This window comes from Nomascus leucogenys, chromosome 1a (genome assembly GCF_006542625.1).
Source record: "Nomascus leucogenys isolate Asia chromosome 1a, Asia_NLE_v1, whole genome shotgun sequence".
NCBI lineage: Eukaryota > Metazoa > Chordata > Mammalia > Primates > Hylobatidae > Nomascus > Nomascus leucogenys.
This window is the reverse complement of record NC_044381.1, coordinates 39,179,939-39,205,651: the sequence shown is the minus strand read 5'-3', so window position 1 is coordinate 39,205,651 and position 25,713 is coordinate 39,179,939. Positions and strand designations below refer to the sequence as shown.

At 52.2% G+C, this 25,713-nt stretch overlaps 2 protein-coding genes across 9 annotated transcripts in view; one reads left to right on the top strand and one right to left on the bottom strand.

Annotated features, from left to right (window-relative positions):
* The window catches only part of AOPEP (aminopeptidase O (putative)), a 361,345-nt gene extending 347,644 nt beyond the window's left edge, over positions 1-13,701 (top strand). Inside the window, exons 15-18 of one of the 8 annotated variants that reach the window (XR_004027058.1) lie at positions 7,598-7,684; positions 9,479-9,623; positions 12,482-12,671; positions 13,226-13,385. Coding sequence is in view for 4 of the 8 variants with exons in the window: in XM_030800182.1 (XP_030656042.1) it covers positions 7,598-7,684; positions 13,226-13,486 (348 nt within the window). In the remaining 4 variants the exon portion in view is untranslated. Of the gene's footprint in view, positions 1-7,597; positions 7,685-8,149; positions 9,624-10,909 lie in introns of those variants that run through there. The other 7 variants (XR_004027063.1, XR_004027075.1, XR_004027076.1 and 4 more) reach the window with 7 other exon arrangements.
* A 7,724-nt stretch (positions 13,702-21,425) lies between these two features.
* Positions 21,426-25,713, bottom strand: part of FANCC (FA complementation group C) — a 232,015-nt gene continuing 227,727 nt past the window's right edge. The window contains exon 17 of the mRNA XM_030800598.1: positions 21,426-21,653. The gene's annotated coding sequence lies outside the window, so the exon portion shown is untranslated. The remainder of the gene's footprint in view (positions 21,654-25,713) is intronic.

Sequence of the window (25,713 nt, the reverse complement as noted above, 5' to 3'; positions counted from 1 at the left end):
TCACCAGCCAGCATTTTAAAAAAGGAAAGAAGAGGCCAGCGCAGTGGCTCCTGCCTGTAATCCCAGCAAGCCGGGCGCGGTGGCTCCCGCCTGTAATCCCAGCAAGCTGGGCACGGGGGCTCCCGCCTGTAATCCCAGCACGCCCGGGCGCGGTGGCTCACACCTGTAATCCCAGCAGGCCGGGCGCAATGGCTCCCCCCTGTAATCCCAGCAAGCCGGGCGTGGTGGCTCACACCTGTAATCCCAGCAGGCCGGGCGCGGTGGCTCACGTCTGTAATCCCACCACTTTGGGAGGCTGAGGTGGGTGGACCATTTGAGGTCAGGAGTTCAAGACCAGCCTGGCCAACATGGTGAAACCCCATCTCTACTAAAAATACAAAAAAATTAGCCAGGCATGGTAGCACATGTCTGTGTTGCTAGCTACTCGGGAGGCTGAGGCAGGAGAATCACGTGAACCCGGGAGGCAAAGGTTGTAGTGAGCCAAGATCGCGCCACTGTACTCCAACCTGGCAACAGAGTGAGACTCGGTCTCAAAAAACAAAAAGCAAAGAATAAAAATATCAGACTGCATTGCCTGTAGCGAAGGAAAGCGTTGGGAAATAACACTTTGATTTCAGTGTGTGTCTATATGTTCTACATATACACATTTTGTGGATACGTATGCACACATAAATATGCATACGTGTTTGTACTGACCATCACTCTGCCCCACACCATTTCCCAGTGCCTGTCATGCAGTTGGCTGCCATGAATGTGCTTGGAATCAGTGAGCCCCATCCTCATAGCCAGCGCCTGTGTGTGTGCTTCCTTCCATGTGCTTTTTGGATACCCAGATTGCATGTCTGCTCAGGCCTCCTAGGTGGCTCAGGCCTGTACCACAGACATACCCCGTCCTCCCTGTGGCAGTCTGTCAGTGGGGTAGGGTCCACAATCCTGGAACCATTACTTGGATTCCTTCAGGATTTTAATTCTCTACTGCCAGATATGTGCCTGATGTGAATTGGCTTCCACATACCTGCCCTTCATTCTTCCCACCCTAGATTCCAAGACCCTCCCACCTGCACCCAACCTCAAAGAACCAGTCGTGTGGAGCACTCTTGGGAGAACGCTAAAATCTTTGCTGTCATTACCCTGTGTTCATGGAGGCTTTGGAAACCCGGAAAGTGCTGAATCCCTTTCCAACAGTGTAAATCACACCTCTGTGTTACCCCCACCTGTACGCTAAGTGAGGGCGGCATTCTCATTGTTTCTGTTGAGCATGTCCCATAAGCAGAACACTTTGAACAGCAGATGCCCAAAGTAATTTTTATTGGACTAAAATATTCAAGGGTGCACACCTGTGTGTTGTGCAAAAGTCAACTTCACTGTGATGACATGGAAAGGATCCAGAGACCCAGATGCCCCTTCTTCTTGCGAGAGCTGTGCTGATTTATTTCATATGTGAGCTCTTCCCCCTCCCAGGCCACCTGCTTGTCTGCTGCCCAGCGTCAGCACCGGCAGCGGCAGAGGGAAGAGATAAGCATGTCCTTGGTAGGTGAGGTGTCGGGTGCTTGAGAGGCTGGCACCAGGGCAGAGGTGCAGGTGCTACAGGTGTCTTGGACCCTGTGCTCACTGCCACAGGCAGCTCTGTTCTCATTCTCCGTGCCCTGTCCCTGTTTCCCTTCTGCCGTCTTGTTCTTTCTCTCTCTCTTTTTTTTTTTTTTTGAGACAGAGTCTCGCTGTTGCCCAGGCTGGAGTGCAGTGGCACGATCTCGGCTCTGCAGGCTCCGCTCCCCCGGGGTTCACGCCATTCTCCTGCCTCAGCCTCCTGAGTAGCTGGGACTACAGGCACCCGCCACCTTGCCCGGCTAATTTTTTCTATTTTTAGTAGAGACGGGGTTTCACTGTGTTAGCTAGGATGGTCTCGATCTCCTGACCTCGTGATCCGCCCGCCTCAGCCTCCCAAAGTTCTGGGATTACAGGCGTGAGCCACCGCGCCCGGCCCGTCTTGTTCTTTCTCTACTTGCCCACTCTCCTTCCCTCCCACACCTACTTCATCATTTTCCTCCCTCGCCCCTTTGGTCAGGGTCTGGGGTCTGGGTCTGTGTAGGGCTGAAATATGTGCTGACTCTAGGCTCTCAGGTGATTCCTGACATGGATCTGGAGTGACTTCATGAATTTTAATCACAGTTTTAAAGGTCATTAAATTTTTCAACTATATTGACAATAGAAATACAATAAAATGTGAATATTTAAAGTGTACCATTTGATTACTTTTGGCATATGTACCCATGAAACATTAAACATAAATGAAGAGAACTGAGAAGCCAGATAACTGTATGCAATTAAGAAATACAAGCAAAACCACCATGAACAAAGTCAGACAGATTGACAAACCTGGAAAAAGCTGCAGTTTCATCAAAGATGAGCTAATTTCCCTAGTACTCAAAAACACTCAACAGATTAACTAGAAAAAGCCAGTGATCCAATAGGAAAAACATGGTAAAGAATATGAATAGACAGTTACTAGAAAGGATTTTATGCACATGAAAAAAATGCTCGGGCATGGTGGCTCACACCTATAATCCCAACACTTTGGGAAGCTTAAGGTGGGAGGATGGCTTGAGCCCAGGAGTTTGAGACCAGCCTGGGCAACAATAAGAGACCCCATTTCTGCAAAAAGTAATTAAAAAAAAATTAGCTGGGTGTGGTGGTACATTCCTGTAGTCCTAGCTACTTGGGAGGCTGAGGCCAGAGGATCGCTTGAGCCTGGGAGGTGGAGTCTGTGGTGAGCCACTGCAACCTGGATGACAGAACGACACCCTACCTCAAACAAACAAAAAAAGAAAAGAAAACAGCTATACTCAAATGGTAATAGAATGCCTAAGCTGCCCCGATGGGGATGGGGGCTCTCCCGCTCCTTCTGCAGGCTGGCAGCCCCTCCCAGGCCTCTAGCTCTCTCTGTTCCAGAAATAGCCTCCCACCTCTTCAGGCCAGTGGGTAGCTAGCTACCACTTCCATGGTCTCTGGTACTTCACCGTACCTGGCTGGTGTCCATAATACTGTCCCCACCTTTCTAATTAGTCCCTTCCTCAAGTTCTCTCTTAATTAAAAACTAAAGGACCTCATGGACACCATTTTTCACTTATCAAAAGTTTGGTAATTCAATGGTGGTGATGGTACAGGAAAGTGGGGTCTCACATCGATTTTGGCAGGAGTGTAAATTGCTACACTCTCATGGAAGGCAATTTGGCAGCCTCTCAAAGTGAAGATGTACACACTGATCTGGACACCCCACATCTAGGAAGTTGCACACAGATACCCTCGGGGCACGGGATGACCCACACCTTGTGTTTCATTGTATCAGAGGTTGTTTTCAGTCTTTACTGTTAGGACGTAAACTGTGTCTAACTGTCAGGGTCTCGCTAATCTTAGAATTATTTGTAGTATCATAGACTACCCTGCAACCATTAATACAAGGAATGGGAAATCTCTTCCTGCACTCATGGGAATCGTAAGTCAAGATATCCTATTAAATATCAATGTAATTATATAAAGTAAATATATATTTTTATCAGGGTACAGAGGAATGCAATCCATAAAGTTATCTTTGTTAGGAGGAAAAGGAAAAATACATTGTGTGTGTGTAAAACACACTGGCCCAGTGGCCACCTCCACAGCAGGGACTGAAGGCAGTCTGGCGACAGGGATGAGGGGAAGGCCTTACCGTATTTTGTATATTCATCTAGAAAAAAGGATTTTAAAAAGCTGAGAAATAGAAATTGACTTGTTTTGGGGTGTGATTCATTTGCTGATCAGTCTCCATTTGGTTGGGTCTAAAATGAAACAGTTACATTTTTCCCCCATCCCTGTCCCCAGCTGGACTTTGTCTAGTCTCCTAGGGAGCCAAGCCCTTATCATAATTTCAGATTTAAAAGTTCAGATCTCCAGCGCAGGTCTAGGCTTGTGGGGGTAGCTTGTGGCTGGGGAAGGGTCTGATCAGGTTCTTCTGCTGCCTTCCAGGCCTGGGGAGGAGAGGGGGAGGGGACACTATCTCTTAGTAGGTCCCTCTGACCCTCACAGCTGCTCCCCTGCAGACGGCCCTCTGTGTCCTTTGTGGCAGGCGGCCACAGCTGGCTCTCCCCAGGAGCCCGGGTTTTGTGTTCCTCCTGCCAGCATCTGCTTTCCTAGGCACGGGACAGCGCAGTGCTGTGGCTCTCGGGGAGCCTGGGCCAGCCTCCAGCACTGCCCTGGCTCCCAGACAGGGTGGGAGCAGAGAGGCAGCCAGGAAGTGTGGCTTTCACCCCTGAAAAGCAAACTCCTTCCTAATTGTGCAGAGAAGACAACTGCCTGGGTCCACAGGGAGGCTGGTCTCCCCGCCAGGATGCTGTGGGGTGGCTGGCGACCGGAAGAGACAGGAGTGCCCGCTGGTGCCAGGCACCGTCCTGGGAGCATGCGCTGTCCCTGTTTATTTTTATTCTGACTGAGGAAATTACAGAAAGACACGTTGACCACCCTCGTTAATAAATTAAGAAATAAGAGCAAACCTCTAGACTGGACAGCTGTCCTCTGGTGGCATGCTGTGGAACTCTGTGGCCCCACCTCCCTGGCCCTTAGGGCTTCCCTGCCTTCTCAGCTGCAGAGGAACTTGATGCAGGAGGGCAGAGCATATTTCACGACCTTGAAGCCCCTCGGTGGTCTGGAGACAGATATTCTGTCAGGGCTCCTTTGCAAATACTGCTGGGCTTAAGTGAGACTGATGTCATCCCCACTCCCTGTAGTGACGAATGGTGTGCGAATTGTGGGTCCTTGAGAGTTTGGGGGATAAAAATAAGGATTTTGTTTCTCAAAGGAACGAAGAGAAGTGAAGACTGCGCGTGAGCAGGAACTATCTGGCCTGCCCAGCCTCCCGCAGCATTTCTGTGATGTCTTCTCAGCATCCTGTCGCTGAAATATTGACATATACTTAGCTCTTTATAATGAAAAGACTTGTTGTTTTTATCTTCTCTTGATGGGGTGGGAAAGGGAGTGGGGGTGGGAGACTGGGCTTGGTCCGTCCTTCCTGGATGCTGTTAGCCTCCAGGGGTCAGAAGCCTGGGTCTCTTACTAATCTTGACAGTGAACTATTTCTAACAGTAAGAAAAGTGGAAATACTGACTTCAGATCCGCGGTGAAAGAGCCTCTTCCACCTGCCATCTGGACCTGCACCAGCTGTGGGCTGCCGCTGCCTCCAACCCCCACCGAGGGCCTTGTTCTACTAGGAAATAAGCCCCAGTTTATGCTTCGTTGTTTCTGTGTGTGTAAATAAGATGAAGGAAAGCACGGAAAGAAAAGGAGAGGTGAAACCCTCCATTCTCACAATCAGATCTAAATTGTATAATGTCCTCCAAGTTTTAGAGGGACAACAGTCATTGCCAAAAGTGTAGTGTGGTCAGATCAGACAAGCGTTGGTTGTTAGAACACTTAAAGAACACTTAGAAGCTGACAGGTCTCACGCACGGGACCCTCCCTAAAAGCTGGCACAAGTAGGGTTTCTTTTGTGCAGTTAAGAAAATAGGCTCTTTCCCCAAGTCTGAGAGCAGCAGCTCCTGTCCCCAGCTGTCGCTCCCATCCATGTGGACATCTTGCCAGACCACACCAGCTTGCCTGCAAGGCCCTTCCGCCTTGGGGAGCTGGTGCCCATCTTCACAAAGCTCACAACAGATGATACCTCTGCTGGTGTGTGGACCTGGCAGTTTGGTGGCACATGTAGGTGGCTGTGAGTTGGAAGAGAGATGAGGGATGGAGGCGTCCAGCGGGCAGTTTGGGTTCTCCACAGCTGGGTGCAGTTTCTTCTAGCGCTCCCTCTGGCATGTGAGCTAACTTCTTTGAGCTCTGGTCACTTGTTCTTTCTGTTGGGGAGGTGGAGGGACTCTTTCTTGTATAGTCTGTTGTTAATTTCCGTTGGCTGTAAAGGAAAGCACATTTTGTTGAAGGTGGAAAGATTTTGTCGTCCCAGCCTCCTTCCCTTTTGCTCTGAGGGCAGAGGCTATCAGCCCCTCCCAGAGGCATGCCGCTTCAGCACTTCAAAGGGCCTGGCTGCCTGCGAACCCAGGGCCACCCAGTGGAATTCCTGAGTTAACACCCGTTCTCAGAGGGCGCTGTGGCCTGGGGGAAGGATTCTTTCCAAAAGATTGGTTTGTCTCCTTCAGTCTTAACTGTTTGCATGTAAATCTATTTAGAGTAGATTAAAGGAGAAATCCAGCTAGGTCAGTGGATAATGATGTCATTTACAGGGGCCCTCGCCAAATGTTGACATTGCTTACATTTTATTATTGCCGCAAATATATTACTGTAGAGTATCTCCCTCTTTCACAGTCAGTAAAAACAAGGTGTGATAGAAGGAGGCTCTTCTAAAATGCACATAATCACTTCCATGTATGGCTAATGTTGATTCAGTAATGGAGTATAAAATGGTCGACTTGGTATAACTGAGAGCGCTTTGATGCAGTAGAAAAAGGCAGGTGAATCTTCTTGTAGAGCATGTGCCTGCAGCACAGAGCGATGCCGCCTGCTCCGGGATGTGGGGAATACGTTGCGCAGGTGGTTCTGCCTGTGTCCATAGGGCGACCAGGGCTGGCATCGGACTCTTCCACTGTGTCTGGAGGTTCGAAGAGGGTGGGAGTGGGGGTTCCTTCCCAATTCCTGCAGGTGAACTTTTAATAAAGTGTATCTTTTAAAAGAACGGCATCCACCTTTAGCTTGTCTGTTTTCAATGTTGTGCAAACCTACATGCATGTGGATACACAGCAGGAACTATCCACTTCAGGGGTGTCCTGGGCTTACTCCTTCCCCAGACTCTCAAAAGGGTGCCCTGCCTCTTTCGGGGAATTAGAGAGCAGTGTCTCAGCCTCTTACTGTGTTTGTTACAAATCCGCAGCACTGAGCCAAATCTGCTGCAGGAGCTTAAAGAGTGGTGATTTGAAAGGGAACCCTCACAGCACCCTGAGGAAGGAGCACCAGCAGCCCAGTCGGAATGTGCATTGAATTTCTTAGTTATGCTTTGCGTTTAGTATCTGTCATCTTGCAAAATCATGTTTAAAACAGTGAAACACCCAACAGAAACACCTGCTTTTCTCTCTAAAGTTGACTGACAGCCCTAATTAGCAGTGTGGTTTCTTTCTTTAAAGAGTAAACTGACTGCACGGTGGCTCACGCCTGTAATCCCAGCACTTTGAGAGGCTGGGGCGAGCTGTTTAAGAGGTCAGGAGATCGAGACCAGCCTGGCCAACATAGTGAAACCCCGTCTCTACAAAAATTAGTGGGGTGTGATGGCAGGCGCCTGTAATCCCAGCTACTTGGGAGGCTGAGGCAGGAGAATCGCTTGAACCCGGGAGACAGAGATTGCAATGAGCCAGATCGCGCCACTGCACTCCAGCCTGGGTGACAGAGCGAGTCTCTGTCTCAAAGAAAATAAAAAGTAAAAAAAATAAAAGAAAATGTAAAACTAAGTGTGTCAACAGTGCCACCCCATTTGAGAGCACAGCTTTCCGGAATACAGAGGCTGCCCATCACTGGGCCCGGTGGGCTGGGATGCCTGCCTGCTTGTCGCTCACTGGGCTCTCTCTTGTTCCTCCAGGTTCGCCATCGGTGGTGTGAACTCATTGTTAAGCATAAGTTCACGAAAGCCTACAAAAGTGTGGAGAGGTTCCTTCAGGAAGATCAGGTAGGTGTCATCTTTCAGCAGATGAGGATTCTGTAAAGGCTGTCCCTGCACTTCACACAGGAACCCACGTTCTCAGTATCTCTTTCATAACAAATAATTAAATCTCTTACAGAGATTCTTAAGGACTGGTAGGATCTTGGCTAACACTGATTCTTCTGAGCTGCTTTTTTCCTCTCTCAGTATCTTTGAAGGATTGAGTTGAGCACCATCAGTGCCGCCTCGTGGCCCACACGTCATCCGATGCTGCGTGCTCACACTTCACGGCATCTCCAGCACCTGCTAGACCCTGCTTGTCCCTTGGTGATGCCGTGGGGTAGATCCCTGATTTCAGTGGCCCTTATTTAAAGTACACGTGCAAGTCAGACTGGGAGAGCCCCGACAGGACAGTCTCGGTCTGTACCTGCACCTGCCGTGGTGCACTAGGCGGGTTTCCTTCCTGTGAGAGCTTTTCTCACTGTTCATCAGGGACAGCAGTCACCTTCCTAGGAGCTCACAGGCAGTGCGCATGCGGGAGCGGATCTGGGGAGACCTTCATCGGCCGCCTCTGATGTCCGCAGTGTGTCAGGTCACCAACAGGTGTGTCCTGTAACACGTCACAGCCTCCCACGCCCTCCCCATTTCCCCACTCTCCACCCCCTCTGCCTCTGAACGAGTGGCCTGCCAAGCACTGTGGGTGACAGCATGGAGCTGCCTTCCAGCTGGGGTGGAGAGTGGGAGTGAGGCAAACAAAAGGACTTTTGATAGGGTCTCAGTGTAGGGGACAGCCAGCCAGTGAGGCCTGAGGCCTCATTATTCCCACAAAGAAAAGTACATGCCTTTGTACCAGAAGAAATGTCATATTTGCACAGCAGAGCAAGAGGTGTCTGGAAAAACATACAGGAGTATAAGAAGGACAAAATTTAAGAGCAACTTTAAGGTCTATTCTAAAGACCAGAATTCACTGCAGTATATTTAGAATCGTGATCTTTGACAAATAAGGATCACCATGTCTGGGCTTTTGGGGGAAAGCACTTTTGAACCCTTAACTACGAAGTTTTGCTCTTGCGATGTCTTTGAGACCCTTCTTTTAGTTTGCTCCAGCAGAATGTAACTCATGGCATAACTAAGCCTGGCACAAGAGAGTAGGCAGATCCAGAGCGGGCCCTTGGGTCTTCCAGAACGTCCTTGGCTATTTTAAAAATACAGGAAAAATGCAAATGTGAGTGTATGCGGCATTGTTCCCAAGCAGCAGAGCCGGTGCGGGCTGCGGTGCAGGGCTGTGGAGGAAAGGGTGCGGGTGGGGCGGGCGTCTCTGCGGGCATTGTGATGTGTCTCTGTTGCGGCTGCTGCCTTCTGTGCTCTTCGCTTCCCTGGCAGGTGAAGGACTTCCTGGGTGAGCTCAGACCAGCTACTCCTAGGGACACACTTTGTGGGTCAGGAGTCCCGCGTCTCTGTAATGCCACACAGGCTGTCCGCGTGGTAATTCTGGGAACCATCTCTGTCTGTTCAGAGCGTTCCTGACACGGCCATCATGGTGGGAATGCCCGCTCATCGTTCTGTCACCAGTGAAATCGTCAGAGTCTGTGTAGAGAATTGGGAGCTGAGGATTCCTTGGGGTTTTGAGAACAAGGAGGAGACAGAGATTGCAGACTGCAGCTTCCAAAAGCACAGTCAGCGCACGGCCTCTGTCTTCTCTGGGGTCTTTGCAGTTTCTAGACTGCAAGTGTGTGTGGAACAAGCACAGACTGAGCTCATGTGTGCATGTGTGGGTGCCCACGCCTTCGCCTGATGCCCTTTGGCCTCTGTGCCCTGCAGGCCATGGGTGTGTACCTCTACGGGGAGCTGATGGTGAGTGAGGACGCCAGACAGCAGCAGCTCGCCCGCAGGTGCTTCGAGCGGACCAAGGAGCAGATGGATAGGTCCTCAGCCCAGGTGGTGGCTGAAATGTTATTTTAACGAGGTGATTCTCTCCCTTTCCTTTCTGTCATTTAGTTCTAACCAGATACTCCTCTTAGGAGCCAACTAAATCAGTAAGCCGAATAGTTAGCCAAGACTACCCGCAGCATCAGTAGTCGGCTCCCTGGCCCGGGGCCTGGAGAGTAACTGGCCAAGTGGGTGCTGGGCTGGTATGGGAGCCCAGGGTCCCTGGAGCACCTTGCCTGGCTGTGGCAGTCACCGGGAAGCAGAAACTGTCCACCTGGAGGCACAGCGGCGCTCCTTGGCACTATTTTGGCCACTTCAGGTTTTATAATCTGTAGGAACAAAAATTGTGGGGGAACATCTTGAGTAGGTTTAGAGATGGAATGGGAAGCCTGGCAGAAGCGCTGGTCCAGTCTTCAAGGTCACGGCTGACATAGGAGTTTAAGCGGCCGTGTGACTCCAAAGCCTTGCTTCTGCAAGCAGATGTTTTCTTCTAGCCATGTGTGAACTGGAGGTTCCTTGGGCTGTCCACGCCTGGTCATGGGCTGGCAGGAGACTCTCCAGGCACACGCAGCACACACAGCACATGCACCACACGTAGCACACACACTGCATGCAGCACACACACACCACACAGCGCACGCACCACTCAGAGCACACACAGCACACACCACACAGCACACACACCACACAGAGCACCCGCAGCACCCGCGCACACACAGCGCACACAGCACATGCGGCATATGCCCTCCATGACCCTGTGTCTTGAGGGCAGGTCCTACTTTTTGCTTTGTTGTGTTGGAGCGGAATTTCTCCCCTGGCTTATATTGGAGTGAGTCCTAGATTACTTAAATCACTTCCTCTGTTAATTGTGCCTGGAATTAACCTGTTACATTTACTTCCTAGAAGTTAGTTGCTCAGTATGGGTTTCTACACTATTAAAGCAACCTAGCAGTAGTACATAAGGTTTTGTTAGGACAGTTGTGAGATTTTTTTCTCTAACAGTCATCATCATTTCTCTGTCTGCTCCGTTTTTCTTCAGTGTTTTATATGATATTAATAGGGGATGTCTAATTTTGTATCTTTAAAAAAACTTTATCAAATCTGAAGCATTTTTCATGTTATAGCTTCTCTAATTTTTCATGGATATTGAATATTTGGTGTTGATATTCATCACTCAGTTTTGAACATTGAGTTTTCTTCTAATGTTTTGTGCTTATGAAAACCATTTCTGTGTAACGTGTTTAAGTAGCTTATTTATCTGAAAGAACTCTAATAATGAAAAGAAATAAAAAGTTTTTCTGAAGCATGATCATATTCTTCCAGAAGAGTCAGGAACCATGTGTGCCAGGAAAGGGAAACGGGACTGAGCATCTCGTAGTGAAACGCCTGCTGCAGACATGACCCGGCTCCCCTCCAGGATGGGCCGGCGGCACACAGACTGCGCACTTACCTCACTGCTGGCCTCATAATAGTAATCAGTGTAAATGGTGTTTCTCTTTCGTTTTGTTATTTCGTGGCGTTCGTGTTAAAGTGTGTGAAACTACAAGGCCAGCTAGTCCTTTCATCATTCCCTTCGGTGCAGGTTTTGGAGCAGCACTGCAGGGCACACCCCTCGCCACTCTTTATGTGGAATTTTTGCCCAAGCAGGCAAAGGAGTCATCTTGGTCACAAGTCTCCCCTTTCCCCCCTCTCCAACATCTTCGATCCTGTCCCCACCCCTCCAGATGCATCCAGGGGTTGCAAGCCTGCCCCCCAACCAGTCCCTGTGAGGAACAGTGGCCGGGATTGCTCCCAGGGCCCCTTCCAGCAGGGGGACCCCCTGACTTGAGACTCCCCAAAGGCTTCCCAGGGCAGCTAGAATCTGCCTGGAGAGAGGGGATCTTGTCTCCAAAGGTTAGAGGCAGTAAACTAATAGCAAGGACAGCTGTCTTTAGCAATTGTGTGTCGCATGGCCGGTCCCTGCATTTTTCTTCAGTTCCAAAGCTGCACTGGCATTTTTATGGTCACCTCTGGAGTCTCTTTGATTCAAAAAACTATACCTCTAGGATGCCAAATAAACGAACAACAAACAAACTCCACCTGTTTGCTAGCATAACAGGCGTGAAGGCGGCAGTGTCGCCGGCGTCCTCCCGCGGAAGCCCGGTGCGCGCAGACAGCACGGGGCGGCGCTGCTCTCAGGTGCTCTGGCTGCTTGGGTTCCTGGCATGCTGATTTGTGACTTAAGATTAAAATCACATTGCCAGGGATTACCACGCAACCACGACCTTGGCTGCTCCTCCAGAAACTGTGGTCGCACTCACTGCAGATTGGAGAACAGGTGCATCTCGTAGCTCTTCTTTGGAAACAAAAGAAGCCACCAGCTGAGGAAGATGCTCACCGGTCACCGTCCCTTTATTTATGCCCAGCGATGACCTCTCTAACAAGGTGCAGAGCTTAGCTGATTGGTGAACAGTGATTGGTTTCCGCTTTGTTCACAGTGGCTAAGTTCTGCACCTGAAGAGAAGGTGAGATGGGGACAGTTAAGTTGGAGCCGCTGGGGCAAAGGCCGTTGCTGACGGGCCGGCCGCTGCTGCACAGTCAGCTTGAGTGCGGAGCGCGATCCTGGAGGATGAGAGACCACTTGGCCCCAAGGATGCACTGTCTCCTGCCAGGAATGCTAGCCATGTACTGAGTCCTTAAGTCTGTCCACAGAAACATCCACTAATCGGACATCTGTCTGAAAGGTCAAATGTATTGAAAGTTGCAAAAATTATTCTTACAAAAAACTGAAACCAAATGCATCACCTAAGTCGAGTGAAATCATGTGGTGGCTCATGGCTGTGAGCGGGGCGGGGCGGGGCTTTCGGAGGAGCTCCTGTTGTTCTGGGCGCGGTGAACTCTTTCTTGTATTTGCAGTCCAGGCCTCCGCGTCTCCTGCGCCAGCGGACGGTGCCCACGGAGCTCCCAGCTGAGGCGCTGCTTCTCCGGGCTGTCGATTGGACCCGCCCTCCGGTGCCTACTGAGCTGATATCAGTTCTCATTTTACACACTGGCTCAGTTCAGCAGGAACAGGAGTCGAGCCCTTGAGCAAAAAGCCTTCGTGTCTGTAAGTGCCCGAGGCTCAGGAGAGCTGGGGCTCCCACTCACGGCAGACAGGCCCGCGGCCACCCCGGCCCGGCGGCAGCACGGTGCCAGTCATCTGTATGTGCTCCTGCGGCGTGGGGGTTTGTAGACTCCGAAAACCCTGTTGGCAGAAAGTTAAGAGCTCCCAGGCCTGAAGGCGGGACACAGTGCCAGCAGGGGGGCATTTGCCCCCCATGTGTGAGGGAGGCAGGGCCCAGCTCTCCCACGGCAAGGTGAGCTGAGACTTTCTGAGAGCAGTTAGAGTGGGTGCAGGTCTGAAATGGGTACTCCTAGCAGCTATTGTGTACGCAAAGCCTGAGTACGACCTGCTGGTGTCACAGCCACGTGTGAGCAGGCCAGCATCACACGGCTCACTGTGACTCGTCCCTGAGACTGTGAAATGGGCCTGGGTCTCCTCCTTGTCCTGCGATTAAAGTCCTCTCTTGAAAGTGGAGAGCAAAGGCACACAGAGGTGCGCGCTCACAAGAATTCCTCCCGGTGACTGGGTAATCAGTGTTACTGCTGTTTCCTTTGCAGGAAAGACCACAGCGAGATTCTTTCATTCGTCTCCTCCTAGCCTGGGGGACCAGGCTCGAACTGACCTTGGACATCAAAGGAGGGATTATGTGGCTGCTAAAGCCATCGGCCCACAGCCCTGTTCACGTCTTGGTGCTTCTCTTTCCCAGAGGCTGGTCCCAGCCAGGCACACACAAAAGGCAGATTCTCGTAAACGCAGCCTCCCTCCCTGGAGGCTGCCTCCTGCCCTGGATCTGGAGTGGAGCTGCTCTGGGGTTTTGAGTTCTTCTGCACAGATGACTAAATATATCCAAGAGACATTGGAAAACCTGCTGAACATTTTACATTGGTCTGCTCAGCACATGGCTGGATGTGGATATTTCTGTAATTCCAGAAAGTCACACAGCTCCTCTGTACGAGACCAGTGGGTGCCATTTAAAAGAACGGGATGAGAATCTAAGATATATTATTAATAAATGTGATGGTTTTTTTGTATACGTGTTTGCTTCTGAATTTCATACTGTTTAAAATTAATAAAGGCCAGGTGCGGTGGCTCATGCCTATAATCCCAGCACTTTGGGAGGCTGAGGCGGGTGGATCATGAGGTCAGGAGTTCGAGACCATCCTGGCCAACATGGTGAAACTCCGTCTCTACTAAAATACAAAAAATTAGTCGGGCGTGATGGCGGGCGCCTGTAATCCCAGCTACTTGGGAGGCTGAGGCAGGAGAATCGCTTGAACCCGGGAGGTGGCGGTTGCAGTGAGCCGAGATTGCGCCACTGCACTCCAGCCTGGGCAACAGAGCAAGACTCCATCTCAAAAAAAAAAATCTCAAAAAAAAAAAAGCACACAAGAAAAAGGTATTCCCCACATTCTGGTGTTCCCCCCCCCCCCAATCTCACTGGTTTCTCTGTTGTTTTCAAGGTAGTGTTCTCTTAGAAGCCTGAAAACAAAAGAAATTTGGCTGCGTGTGGGGCACTCTCTTCCGATAAAATGGAGAGCCTGGGCATATTCAGGCATCGTGGGAGTCTGGTGGTGTGATTTTTCTTTCTCCACAAGGTTTAGGGTATAGACAGAAGCTGGGCACTGAGCTTCCTTGGCACTGTCCATGGGGCAGAATGTTTGAAAATGCCTGGAGAAGGCTGTAGGAACCGGTGCAGCCATGGGCCCCGTGCCAAGCTGGGCTGAGCCTGAGTGCACCTGAACACACCCACAGTCTCCTCTGCCTGGCTCCAGGGGATACCACAAATTCTGGCCTGTTTGGGGTGAAGTGGGGCTCTACCAGGGATCTCGTCAGAAGCTTTGGACTGGGAGGCCTTGGTCTCCAGAACTCTGTTGTCCCAGTGACTGATTCCAGAACGTTCTTAGGATTTGCTCTCTGCTGTCACATGCCTTTGTGTGGGACTGGATAGCTGGCTGTGCCATCGTGGAGGACAACTCGGAACTTGACTGTTATGTTTGAATAAATACACGACTGCGGCTTCCTGTGGAGACTTAGAATGAACGATGCTTTCTCTCTGTGTGCTGCTGCCTTTTTTTTTTTTTGTCTTTTTTTTTTTTTTTTTTTTTTTTGACAGAGTTTCACTCTTGTTGCCCAGGCTGGAATGCAATGACACGATCTCTGTACACTGCAACCTCCACCTCCCGGGTTCAAGTGATTCTCCTGCCCCAGCCTCCCGAGTAGCTGGGATTACAGGCTCCCACCACCATGCCCAGCTAATTTTGTATTTTTAGTGGAGATGGGGTTTCATCACGTTGGTCAGGCTGGTCTCGAACTCCCGACCTCAGGGTGATCCACCTGCCTCGGCCTCCCAAAGTGCTGGGATTATAGGCGTGAACCACTGCGCCCTGCCTCTCTCTCTCTCTGCGCTTTCTAAGTGTGTTTGGCTTTCACTGAGGCAGAGCCGGGAAGGACCGTGGGAGCACCGGCTGCGCTACCCTGTGAGGCTCCCACTCCCACTATGTGCAGATGCTTGGCACCTGGAGCTCTCAAGAGCTGCAGGCAGCTCACCGGCCCAGTGGTTTGGGGTGACCTTGCTTATCCAAAAAGTGAAAGCCATGCTTTATCTTCTTTAGAAACCACTAAAGCAAAGCTGAACTGCTGAATAGGTGGAGTTCTGCACAAAGACCACTAATCCCCTGGCTCCTGTGAGTCACCGGGTCTTGTGACTTGCTTTGACCGCCGGGGATCTGGCCAGTGGATGGCATAAAATTGGTGGACCTCATCAGAATCGGACACTGGTGTCACAGCTTTGGCCGAGGTCCTGCCAGGAGTCGACCTTTGCTGCCTCCAGACCTGGGGGGCACCCTGCCCTTCCTGGGGCTGCCCCTAGAGGTGAAGGAGGGAGGAAGCCGGAGAGCAGCTCCGCCGCTCTGTCCAGGCAGGAGGCTCGCCAAGGCTCTGCGACTGCCCTCGCCGGCGTCCTTCACCCGTGCCTCAGCTGACTCTCAATGGGTTCTGCCAGCTGCTCCTCTGGCATCTCCTAAGAGACTTGAGAGAACCTCCACCCAGGGCCTGGCAGAGAGGCCTCTAGATTCCAGCCTGAGAGCAAACCGGGGTCTCGGGGTCAGTAGACAGATGTTACCAGTACTCTTCCATTTTTAAGTGAAGTATCACATCAGAAACTAGCTCAGATCAAAGGGCGTGTGACAGGACTGAGGCTAGAAAGCTCACTGCCTTAGCCCAGCCATAGCGCCTTCGGAGAGCAGGGGTGTCTGCACGGGACACAGTAGTTCTGGATGAAGACGGGCTGTCTGGAAGAGCAGGATGTGGGTGTGCTGAGGAACCTGAGTTCCCACTGTGGATTCACCTGCCAAGTGGCAGGGTTTGAATGCAGGTCCACATGGCTCGGAGCTTTCCTCCACGCCACAATGCCTCCCCAGCTGTGGGCCCTTCGTTGACATCTGCTGAGGCCTCCCTGTCCAGGCACTCTTGGGGACACTGTCTTGTCACACTCAGCAGCCAAGACTTGAGAAGCCCCCCTGGGCCTTCACTCCTAATCCAGTCTGATGGAAGGGCAGGTTGGGTGAGGGCACGGGCTGCTTTGGAAAGCATGGAAACCTGAACTTGAATCCGCCAGTTAAGTGCTGTTTCCCAGCCTCAGCTCAGCAGCTCCCCCGCGGCCGACCCATGGGTGGGACCTGTCACAGGTTCTCAGTTAATCAGATGTGAAGATATTAGCTCCCCCCACCCCGAAACAGGCTGTAAGAAATAAATTGATAGGAACAACCTTCTTTACCAACAAGCCAACGCCTCCACTGAGCAGACGGACCCAGGACTGGAGGGTCCCCACAAGACACATCAGCTCCGTGTCTAGGTAGAAGCCAAGAAACACCTGCTCACATGGGGCTTTCTTAGGCTCTAAAATGACTTGGAGATGCCACGGGATGGGGGAGCCCCATGGCTATGCCCTGAGGCTGTGTGGGGCTAAACAGTACCGAAGGGCCACTGAGGGGCTGGAGGGCAGAGGCCATAACACGTCACCCTGGCCCCTGTGGCCTGCAGCCACTAGCAACGTCACAGGGCCATCTGTCCCCCGAGTGGTAGTTACGAACAGTTAACTGGGTTTGCCAGGTTTAATAAGAGATCGGGGAGAGGCAGCAAGTTAATGGGTTAATTGCCACTGTCCTCCAGGAGCACAAATGGCTGCCAGGTCCAGTCCTTCCCCCGAGGCCATGGAGATGCCAGTGTTTCAGCCCGCAGGAGCTGGGCAGCCCAGTGCAGGGCACTTCTCCAGAGGCCAGCACGTTTGAAACCAGTGTCCCCTGCTGCCGCCTCCAGCTGTCTGAACATAGGCTGCACCAACCTGTGGCTGGGCCCGGGCCCAGGGCCTGCTGCAGGAGGGGAGGTAGCCAGGGCATCTGAGGGTGACCCCAGCCCAGACGGCCCCCCCTCGATGGGAAGAAGCAGCAGTGACCACACTCTGCACTTGGTCACCTGCAGGCCTCGCCAGCACCCTGGGGCCAGCCTAGAAAGGCAGCCCTTGCCTCCCTGCTGGGGTTGAGGGGACAGGAGGACCTCCCCAGCCCGGGGCTCTGGGCCACAGCCAGGGGATAAGGGCAAGGAATTCTGGCTGGACAAAGGCAAAAAGTGGGGCGAGGGAGGATACAGGAAAGAAATACCAGGGAAGACGGTCAGGTCCCAGCTCAGCTTCCTTTTGAGGATTAAAGGATTTTAAAGCATTTATTGGGATTTCAAACCAAAATATTGAAATAATAGCCTCCATCCTAGGCAAGGTGACTTTGCCTGCAGCATGGAGGGAGGCCAGCCATACCCAAGACAGGCCTGACAGAAAACCTGCCCTCGATGACGAACAGGGGTCCGGGGGGAGCTGCAGCTTCCCTCCACCTCCATTCAGCCTGCAGCAGCCGGTGGCCGGGCCTGGGGGAGGCCAAGGGGAGGGAGCTGTGCCGCAGTGACCTCGCCAAAGGCAGCTGTGACCCACAGAGCAGCTGAAAGCAAGGCCAAGGGCCGCTTTCAAGGGACAGTTTGTTTAGAGTTCAAGTTCTAGACCAAGCACCTCCTTGTTCTGTAGATGGGGCCAGCAGAGGACTTGTGTGGGTCATGGGTTGGGGTGAGGGGAGGTGCTGGCAGGGAAGGAGGGCTCCTTGGCAAGACAGTCCCACCCGGCAAGGGGCCACAGTCTGTCCTGGGATGCTCCTTCCAAGCAGAACTCTGGGTGCACAGGGCCCACCACACCCCATTCCCCAGAAGAAGCGGGGTGTTTCCTGGCACTTTGTCAGGGGTTGACATTAAAGTGTGGTGGCTCTTTGGTTAGTTGGTGCCTTGGGCCGAGCCACTGCAGGCTCGCTCTGTGCAGGGCCCAGCCATGACAGGCACTCTGTATAGGGGCACGGAGACGGTGGCCACCCAAGAGGTTTGGGGGGCCTGGACGTTGAAAGGGCTGCCTGGACCTCCCAGGGTCGTTCCCAGCAGGACAGTGACCTTGGTCTCACTGCTTGGGCTCTGGAGGTTTATAAGGTGGAAGTGAGGAGAGGCCGGTTGTGACTATTCAGTGGCAGGGTTTTATAGATCTCTTCCCACCCTCCCTGCTGTCTGGGAGACTGATCACCTGATAGGCATTCTGTTCCAGTCGGATAACCAGACGGTGTGAGAAACGCCGGCAGCCAAGCCTGGGGTGGAAAGAAGCCACCATAAAGCCACAGATGTCCCAAGACCAACTTGGCACATGTGCATGTGTGCACCCCACCCCAACAGCCCCCATGGGAGGCCCAGCCTGAGAAGCCACTCTTGGGGCTGGGGGTGGGAAAAGGGGGTTGAAGCCTCGTGGTTCTCACATAGATCCAGAAGAGAAGAAAGGCTGAGAGCTTCGGTCACCAGGGTGTGGCCTGAAAGAGTTGCTGATGGCACCAGAAGCCTGTTCAAGGCTGTGTGTGTGTGTGTGTGTGTGTGTGTGTGTGCGCGCACACACACTAGTAGGGAGAGGCAGTGCAGGGGTAAATGCAGAAATGCAGAGAAAGACCTCTGGCCACACAGTTCTGTCTAGTCCCAACAGCTTACAAGGAACCAGTCAGGTCCCTGCAGTGTTTGTTGAGATAAAACAAGGTCAGGGTTTGGCTTCTCAGCCCCAGGACTTAAATGGGGTGGGCCCAGGGGGAGCTGCTGTAAAGACCAGAGCCTCCCACCCCCGCCTGGGCCCACCCAGCGTCTGGCTGCTCCACCACCCCTACCTGACCCTGGCAGTCGCTGCTGAGTGGGGCCTGGGGGCGGGCTTGGGGCTGCTCCCAGGGGGACTGTCCATTCTGAGTCTTCCACAGGCTCCCCACCTGGGAGAGGAGTGCCCAGCTCTGATCCTGCCTGGGGCCGCCTGCCCAGACAGCTCATCTGTGGCTTTGTCTGGGGCCCAGAGGCAACTGGGTGTGCATCCTGCGGTTTCCATTTTCTTAAGCTTTCTTTGTGCTCCTTCTGCCTGTAATTTCTTTCAGCCTGGGCCTTTGTGGAATCTGTCCGCCACTTTAAAGCTCAGCTGAGGAGGTGCTTTTGCCAGCGGGGTGTGGGTAGTGTGCTGAAGCTGCCCGTGGTCAGAACCTAACTCGCTGCTAAGAGTCCTGAGTTCCAGAAAGTTCCTTTCTGCTCTCATAGTCCTCCCTTGCCACACGAGGTCTGACAGAAGTGCGTGTCCTGAAGACTGGATTGGACGCTTGTGGCGAGCTCTGAAAGGCAGGAGTCAAGGAAGCCCTCTCTGGCTAAGATACCACACTCTTCACCTGTGATCCCTGGGGTTTCCGCATTCTGACCCTATGATTTAAGTCCCCAGGGACTTCAGCAGCAGTTATGTTTAGGGAGGGAGGCTCAGGAAGAATGTGAATTATGGCACAACTCAGAGATTAGGCCGGAGTTTCAGTGATTGCTGATGGAACGGAACAAGTGTGCGTTTATGTTGGGTTGTAAAGAAAAGACAGATAATTTACGGGGAAGGAACTATAGTTTGATGATTGTATCTGCTTTACTAAGTTAAATGCTGTGGAGGAAGCAACTGCAGAAACTTGGTTTTAGCACAGCTGAGGCAGAGGACTTGCGTACAGGAGGAAAGCCATGATGAGCACAGGGCCCTGGCAGATGGAGGATGGGTCTTTGGAAAGCTGGGTCATGGCCCATAACAAATGTCAGGGCACATGCGTCCAGCCATAGTAAGTGGACTTTTTCTAGAAAATTCTGTCCAATGGTAGAACATAAGTCCTGTGAATAAGAAACAAAAGCACCACCACGCTGACTACGGTGCAAGGATCGCAGATGGTGCTGTCTCCTTGTAAAGTTACAGATGGTGCCTGGCCTCCTTCCCTTCAGGGCAGCGTTTAACAGCAGCCCTCTCTTAGAGCAAACAAGAGTCTTCCTTTGCATACTTGATAACGACAACTTATTTTTCTCATAGATCACACATGCAAACAAATATAGGTAATATGTAAACAAAAAGTAAGTTTTCTCTGCCTTTTCAGCTAGTCTCTTCCCCAAGTCACTATAATGAAGTTGATTACCGTCTCCACCCTGGCGCCGGAAAGCACGTGTGCAGGCCCTGCTTTATACACGGAGGGAGGCACAGTGTTCACATGGGTCTAGATTGGCATGTACATAATGCTCGCTTCTCTGTGTCGATGGCTGCATCGCATGGACACGCTGTAACTCAAGAGGCGGTGACATCCGGCCTTCCGTGGGCTTCGTTCAAGTCCCAGCCCTGCTAGATGGCCTCAGTGTAGCCTTGGGCACATTATTCGGCCTCTCTGTGTTTGCATTTCCTCCTCTGTAAACTTCAGCTGACTTTGTTGGGTGAGTGAGTGTGAAGCGGACAGCAGGCCCGGGCTCGAGGGTAAGAGTGTGTGCTTGCTTGCACGCAGGCTTTTCCTTTTTTTCTTTCGTTCCTCTCTCTCTCTCCCCCCAACCCTTTCTTGCTCTTCTTTCTCTCCCTTTCCTCCCTCTCCGTTTCCTCTTTCATTTATATCTTTACGTGAACCTCTGAGCTGCCCCCGTGGTTGTTGGCTGTCGCATCCTGCACACGCACAGGCGCCGGCATATCCACGGGGAAAGCCCTAGATGTGCACACTAGTGTGGATCCCTGCAGTCTGCAGTGGAGGGAGTGGGGTCGGGAGAACTGGGTGTCTGCTCCTTGAGAAAGGATATATAATCTTTTTCAATCTTAGTGCTTTTATTACAGCAGAATACACATAAGATTGACCAGTATAACCATGTGTGAGGACCCAGCTCAGCAGCCTCGGCATCTTCATTGTTGTGCAGCTCACCACCATCTGCAGAACTTTTTCATCTTCCCCAATGAAACGGGACTCATTCAACACTCATGCCCCACTTCCCCTCCCCCAGGTCCCTGGGAAGCACCATGCAGCTTCCTGTCTCTGAGGCTTGCCTGTTTTAGGGAGCTTATATGAGAGGAGTCATAAAATCTTTGTCCTTTTATGTCTAGCTGATTTCATTTAACATAAAGTCTTCCAGGTTTCTCCATGCTGTGGCATGCTCAGGATCTCCGCTTTTTTTTTTTTTTTTTTGAGACAGAGTCTCGCTCTGCTGCCCAAGCTGGAGTGCAGTGGCGCGATCTTGGCTCACTGCAGCCTCTGCCTCCCAGGTTCAAGCGATTCTCCTGCCTCAGCCTCCCGAGTAGCTGGGATTACAGGTGTGTGCCACCATGCCCAGCTAATTTTTGTATTTTTAGTAGAGACGGGGTTTCACCATGTTGGCCAGGCTGGTCTTGAACTCCTGACCTCGTGATCCGCCTGCCTGGGCCTCCCAAAGTGTAGGATCTCTGCCTTCTAAGGCTGAGGACCATCCTGCCGTACACACAGACCGCGTTGCCTTTCTGCACTGGCTTGGCTGCTGGCGGATGCAGCTATCTCTGCCTCTTGGCTGTCCAGGAGAGCGTTGCTAGGAACATGGCATCCAGGATTTCCTCAGCTGTTACTTTGCATTCTTTTGGGTAAACATCTAGAGGCAGAATGGATAGATCAGAGTTCTAGGTTACCATACTGTTTCCAGGGTCAATTTTCTATTTTGATTTTTTTCACCCTATCTTATGGTGCTGATAAATTTCGATATTTGACAGGCTGTCCTCCGAAAAGGTGATACCAGTTTCCTGTCCCTTCCTCTACCTGTTCCGCACTCTGTCACCAGCATGGGGAGCATCAGCCTTGAGTGTTTCCCAGGCTGCTGTGGAGATGGTTGGGAGCACCTGGGCTTCTGCTACGCTGTGGAAAAGCCCCTCCCATCCTGTTCCCTGTGTCATGTGTGTTCCTGCCCATGTGTCTTGAGCTGGCAGCTGTTTCCTTACTGATGTGTAGAAGAGCTTTAGAAATTAGGAAATTCGCTTTTTCGTGTGCTGCAAATACTTCTTCCCTCAGTTTACCATGTGTATTGAGATACTTTGGTTAGTTTGCTTTTGATTTCTGTATGGCCAGTTTTACCAGCCTTCTCTCCTGTGGTTTCCTGCTTTTGCGTTGGGCATGGAAAGGGTTCCCTGTGGCAGACACAGCCAAGGGAGATGCATGGGGGGTCCCCACAGCCTGGCCTGAAAGGAGGCATGGAAGTCTGCAGGGGGTCCCCACGCCTGGCCTGAAAGGCTGGAAGCCTGGCCTGAAAGGAGGCATGGAAGTCTTCAGGGGGTCCCCACGGCCTGGCCTGAAAGGAGGCATGAAGTCCGCAGGGATGCGCTGGAGCCTTGGGTCCCGCCCCCACCTCGCGAGATCGGCATCCTCTCAGCTCCCCTTCCTCCCTCCATAGGACTGGGGAGTCTGCCCTGAAGCAGTGACCTGCAGGCAGGGGTGTGGGTGTGCTGGGAGGGAGTGGCCGGGGCTGGACAGGGTGTGACCATCTGCAAACCACTGAGGAAAAAGAAGTTCTAAATGAAAGATCAGAAAACGCCTTCTGCATTTTGGGAGGAGGGAAGCTTCAATTTTATAAGCTAAATCCTTATTTATCTAAGTAATACAGCATCTCCCCAGAGTGGCTGCAGCCTCCCTGCCTCTCCCAAGCAGGGGAACTGCTAGAGGCTTCTCAGAACACACAGATCCCAGAACGAGCTGTGCTCCAGATGCCAGTGCTGGGGAAAGGCAGAGGGCTGGGGAGCTTATTCTGTAACAGTTTTACTCCTGATACCATCCTTTCCCCGCTGATGGCAATGTCTTCATCTTATACTAAATTCTGTGCATGGACACGCCATTTACTCGGTGGGAGATGGTGTCTGAAACCTGGGCAGTGAGTAGTGGGGAGCGACAGAGGGCCAGCTTTTTGGCTCCCCGACGGGCTGGATGTGGAGGTGGGAGAAAGGGAGGGGTCAAGAGTGGCTTCAGAACTCGCCAAGTCCCTGGCAGGATGGAGTGGCCATCGGCAACATGGGGAGCTGGTGGGTGGGGGAGGTGGGTGGGGCAGGTGGGCCCGCCTGGGATGTGGTAAGCAGAGAGGGTCCTCACACTGCCAGTGGTGATGCCCAACAGGCGGTGGGCTCTCCGGGCTGGCGATCCAGGAGCAGGTGTGGCCCCTCTGCCTAGAGATGCCACGTGAAGCCACGGGCAGGACAGGGTCCAGCCTCTGGGTGGAGTCCAAGGGCGCCCACCAGGAGGGGGTCAGGAGAAGAGGAGGAGCATGTGAGCTGGGAGGAGGTCGGCCCATGAGGCCTGAAAGCTGGCCGCTGGCTGCAGCCGTGGGGGCCCTTTCAGCCCCACCCACGTTTCCCTTCATGAGAACCTCACACCAAAGTATGTGTCAGTGCACGGTACGCTTCATGACGCTTCACTTTCAGAGCTTGCCTGGCTGTTCATGAACGTTTACTGTCCATATGAATGTTGGAATCAGGTTGTCTATTCTCTAATTCTGTGTCTACAACCGTTAGTGTCTGTGTCCAGGATGTCGTTCCAGAGGGAAAGGCCAGCAGTTACAGCAGTGCCCTCGGTTGGAAGGGGATTAGGCAATGTCTGGAGAAAGTTTTGTCACCACTGGTAGAAGGGGTGCACCGGCACCTGGTGGTGGAGGCCAGGATGCTGCCAACACCCTGCAGTGCACAGGACACCCCCACAACAGGGAGGCATCTGGTCCAAAGTGCTCATGGTGCTGCATTTAAGAAACCCAGATTTGGGTGCCTACAAAATGTCTTTCTGAAAATGCTCGCCTCTGCCTGTTCTTCTGGTGCTGGCTGCTGGGCTGTTTCATGGGATGCAACCTTCTAAAATGCTCTGGCATAGGCTAAAGTATAGATGCTGTAATGAACTGGAGACATTTTTATTGTCTCCATCTGCTCAGTGTCTGGCCCCTTCCTGTAGTTGGGTGATGCCTTTGGTGGTATCCAAGGTACCCAATAACGTTACAGAAGCTGAAGCCAGATGTGTGCTTTCCCAGCATCCCTGGCAGGCCTTTGACCCAGGCTCCTCCATCTGATGCACCTGGGCGGGAGCACAGAAAGGAGTGGGCACAAGGGCCTTTCTCCTGGCTGGAGTGGGGTCCGGAAGGGCTGGGCAGCAGGACTGGCCTTGCCAGAGCATCTGAAGCAAGGCTGGGACTGCTACTGGCTGGCTCACACCAGGCCTTGTCGGCCCAATACCTTTTTCATCAGTTCCCTTTACTTTCAGCAATCAGTGCACGTTTCTGTTGCTTGCAACCAAAAGTCCTGGGTGTACAAATTCCCCGCCCAGAACAGCAAGTGCAGTAAGATACCATGACAGGAGCGGGAGGGAAGGCCTTTGCTATGAGCTCTCTTTGTTACCAGTTCGGGCTTGAGGGGTGTGATTTGGACCCATGGTATAAACAAATTGTGGAACTGGATTTTAGGAGGAGGCTTGAAGACACGTTATGTACTTACTGTACCTTAATTTTCGTTCTTTGGTTGTAAAATGGCTTAGCGATGATTAATGACTTAGGATTTTTGGACAAAATCTATGGATTTCCCAACGTTTGGCAGAGGGAAGAACTTTAGCACCTGAGCCCCTGGGCTGGGGGAGGTGGTCCTGGGCTGGAAACAGAGGAAGAAAAAGGCGAGGGGAGAAGCACGGGGAACTCTGTTTCTCTTCTTCCTTGGAAAGCAAAACAAACAATTTTGGATTCCTTGTTGAATAAGGAGAACATTCCTCACATTTGCTCCCACTGTGCAAATCCTCCAGCGCATCCGCTGTCCTCTGGGCAGCGTAAGGCCAGGCTCGGTTTTCACTTTCCTGCGTTTCGGGTGGATTCACTCTGCCAGGCTCACCAAGGTCCCTTCTTCTCCACCTTCCCTGTCAAGGCCCTGTTCGTAACTTCTCCACTTCAACAGAAAACTCGGCTTCCTCCCATCCGCTGGACTAGCTCCCATTTCTGTCCTAGCACCTTGTCCCAACAAACAAACACTTAAGACACCAGGCAGGACAGGGTGAAGAACAAACCACAAAACCCTGCCAACCATGGCTGCTCCAGCAAGCGGCTCCTCAGGAGTGTCTTAGCATTTCCTGTCTGCTCCCTCAGATGCCCTCCTGACCCCGGGAGGGGCCCTAGTCTCCCATGTCCGGAAGCATGGGGAGCGCTGGAAACCCCACTGGAGCGGGGGTCCTGGGGGTGGCCACAGCACTGCTCGCCTTGGCCGCATCACTCATGCCTCCCAGAGGGGCCTGTGGGGCTGGAGGGTGAGGGGACAGCAGCCTGTGAAACAACAGAGCAAGCAAGAGTGGGTGGGCTATGCTGGTGGGACGAAGCCTTCAGCTTCGGGGATCAGGGAAGAGACAGAACAATTCAAGTGAGGCTTATGGTCAAGCCTGGCTTAGAGAAAAAACAGATATGAAACGCATGTAACCTGATTGATTTTAGCAGGCCCTGCCGGATGCCTACCTTTGTCCTCCCGCTTCCTCCTTAGTGACAGGACCCTTAGTTTTTAGGTATTTGGTAGCAAGGTTCCCAGGCCCAGAGGCTAAGCCATCCTCGGTCTTTTCCAGGGCACATCTAGGTTTTGTGAGGCCCGAAGCTTCCACTGTTTGGGGCCATCGGGGGAGCTTTTTCTTGAGAGAAGGATTGTAATATTTAATGGATACAA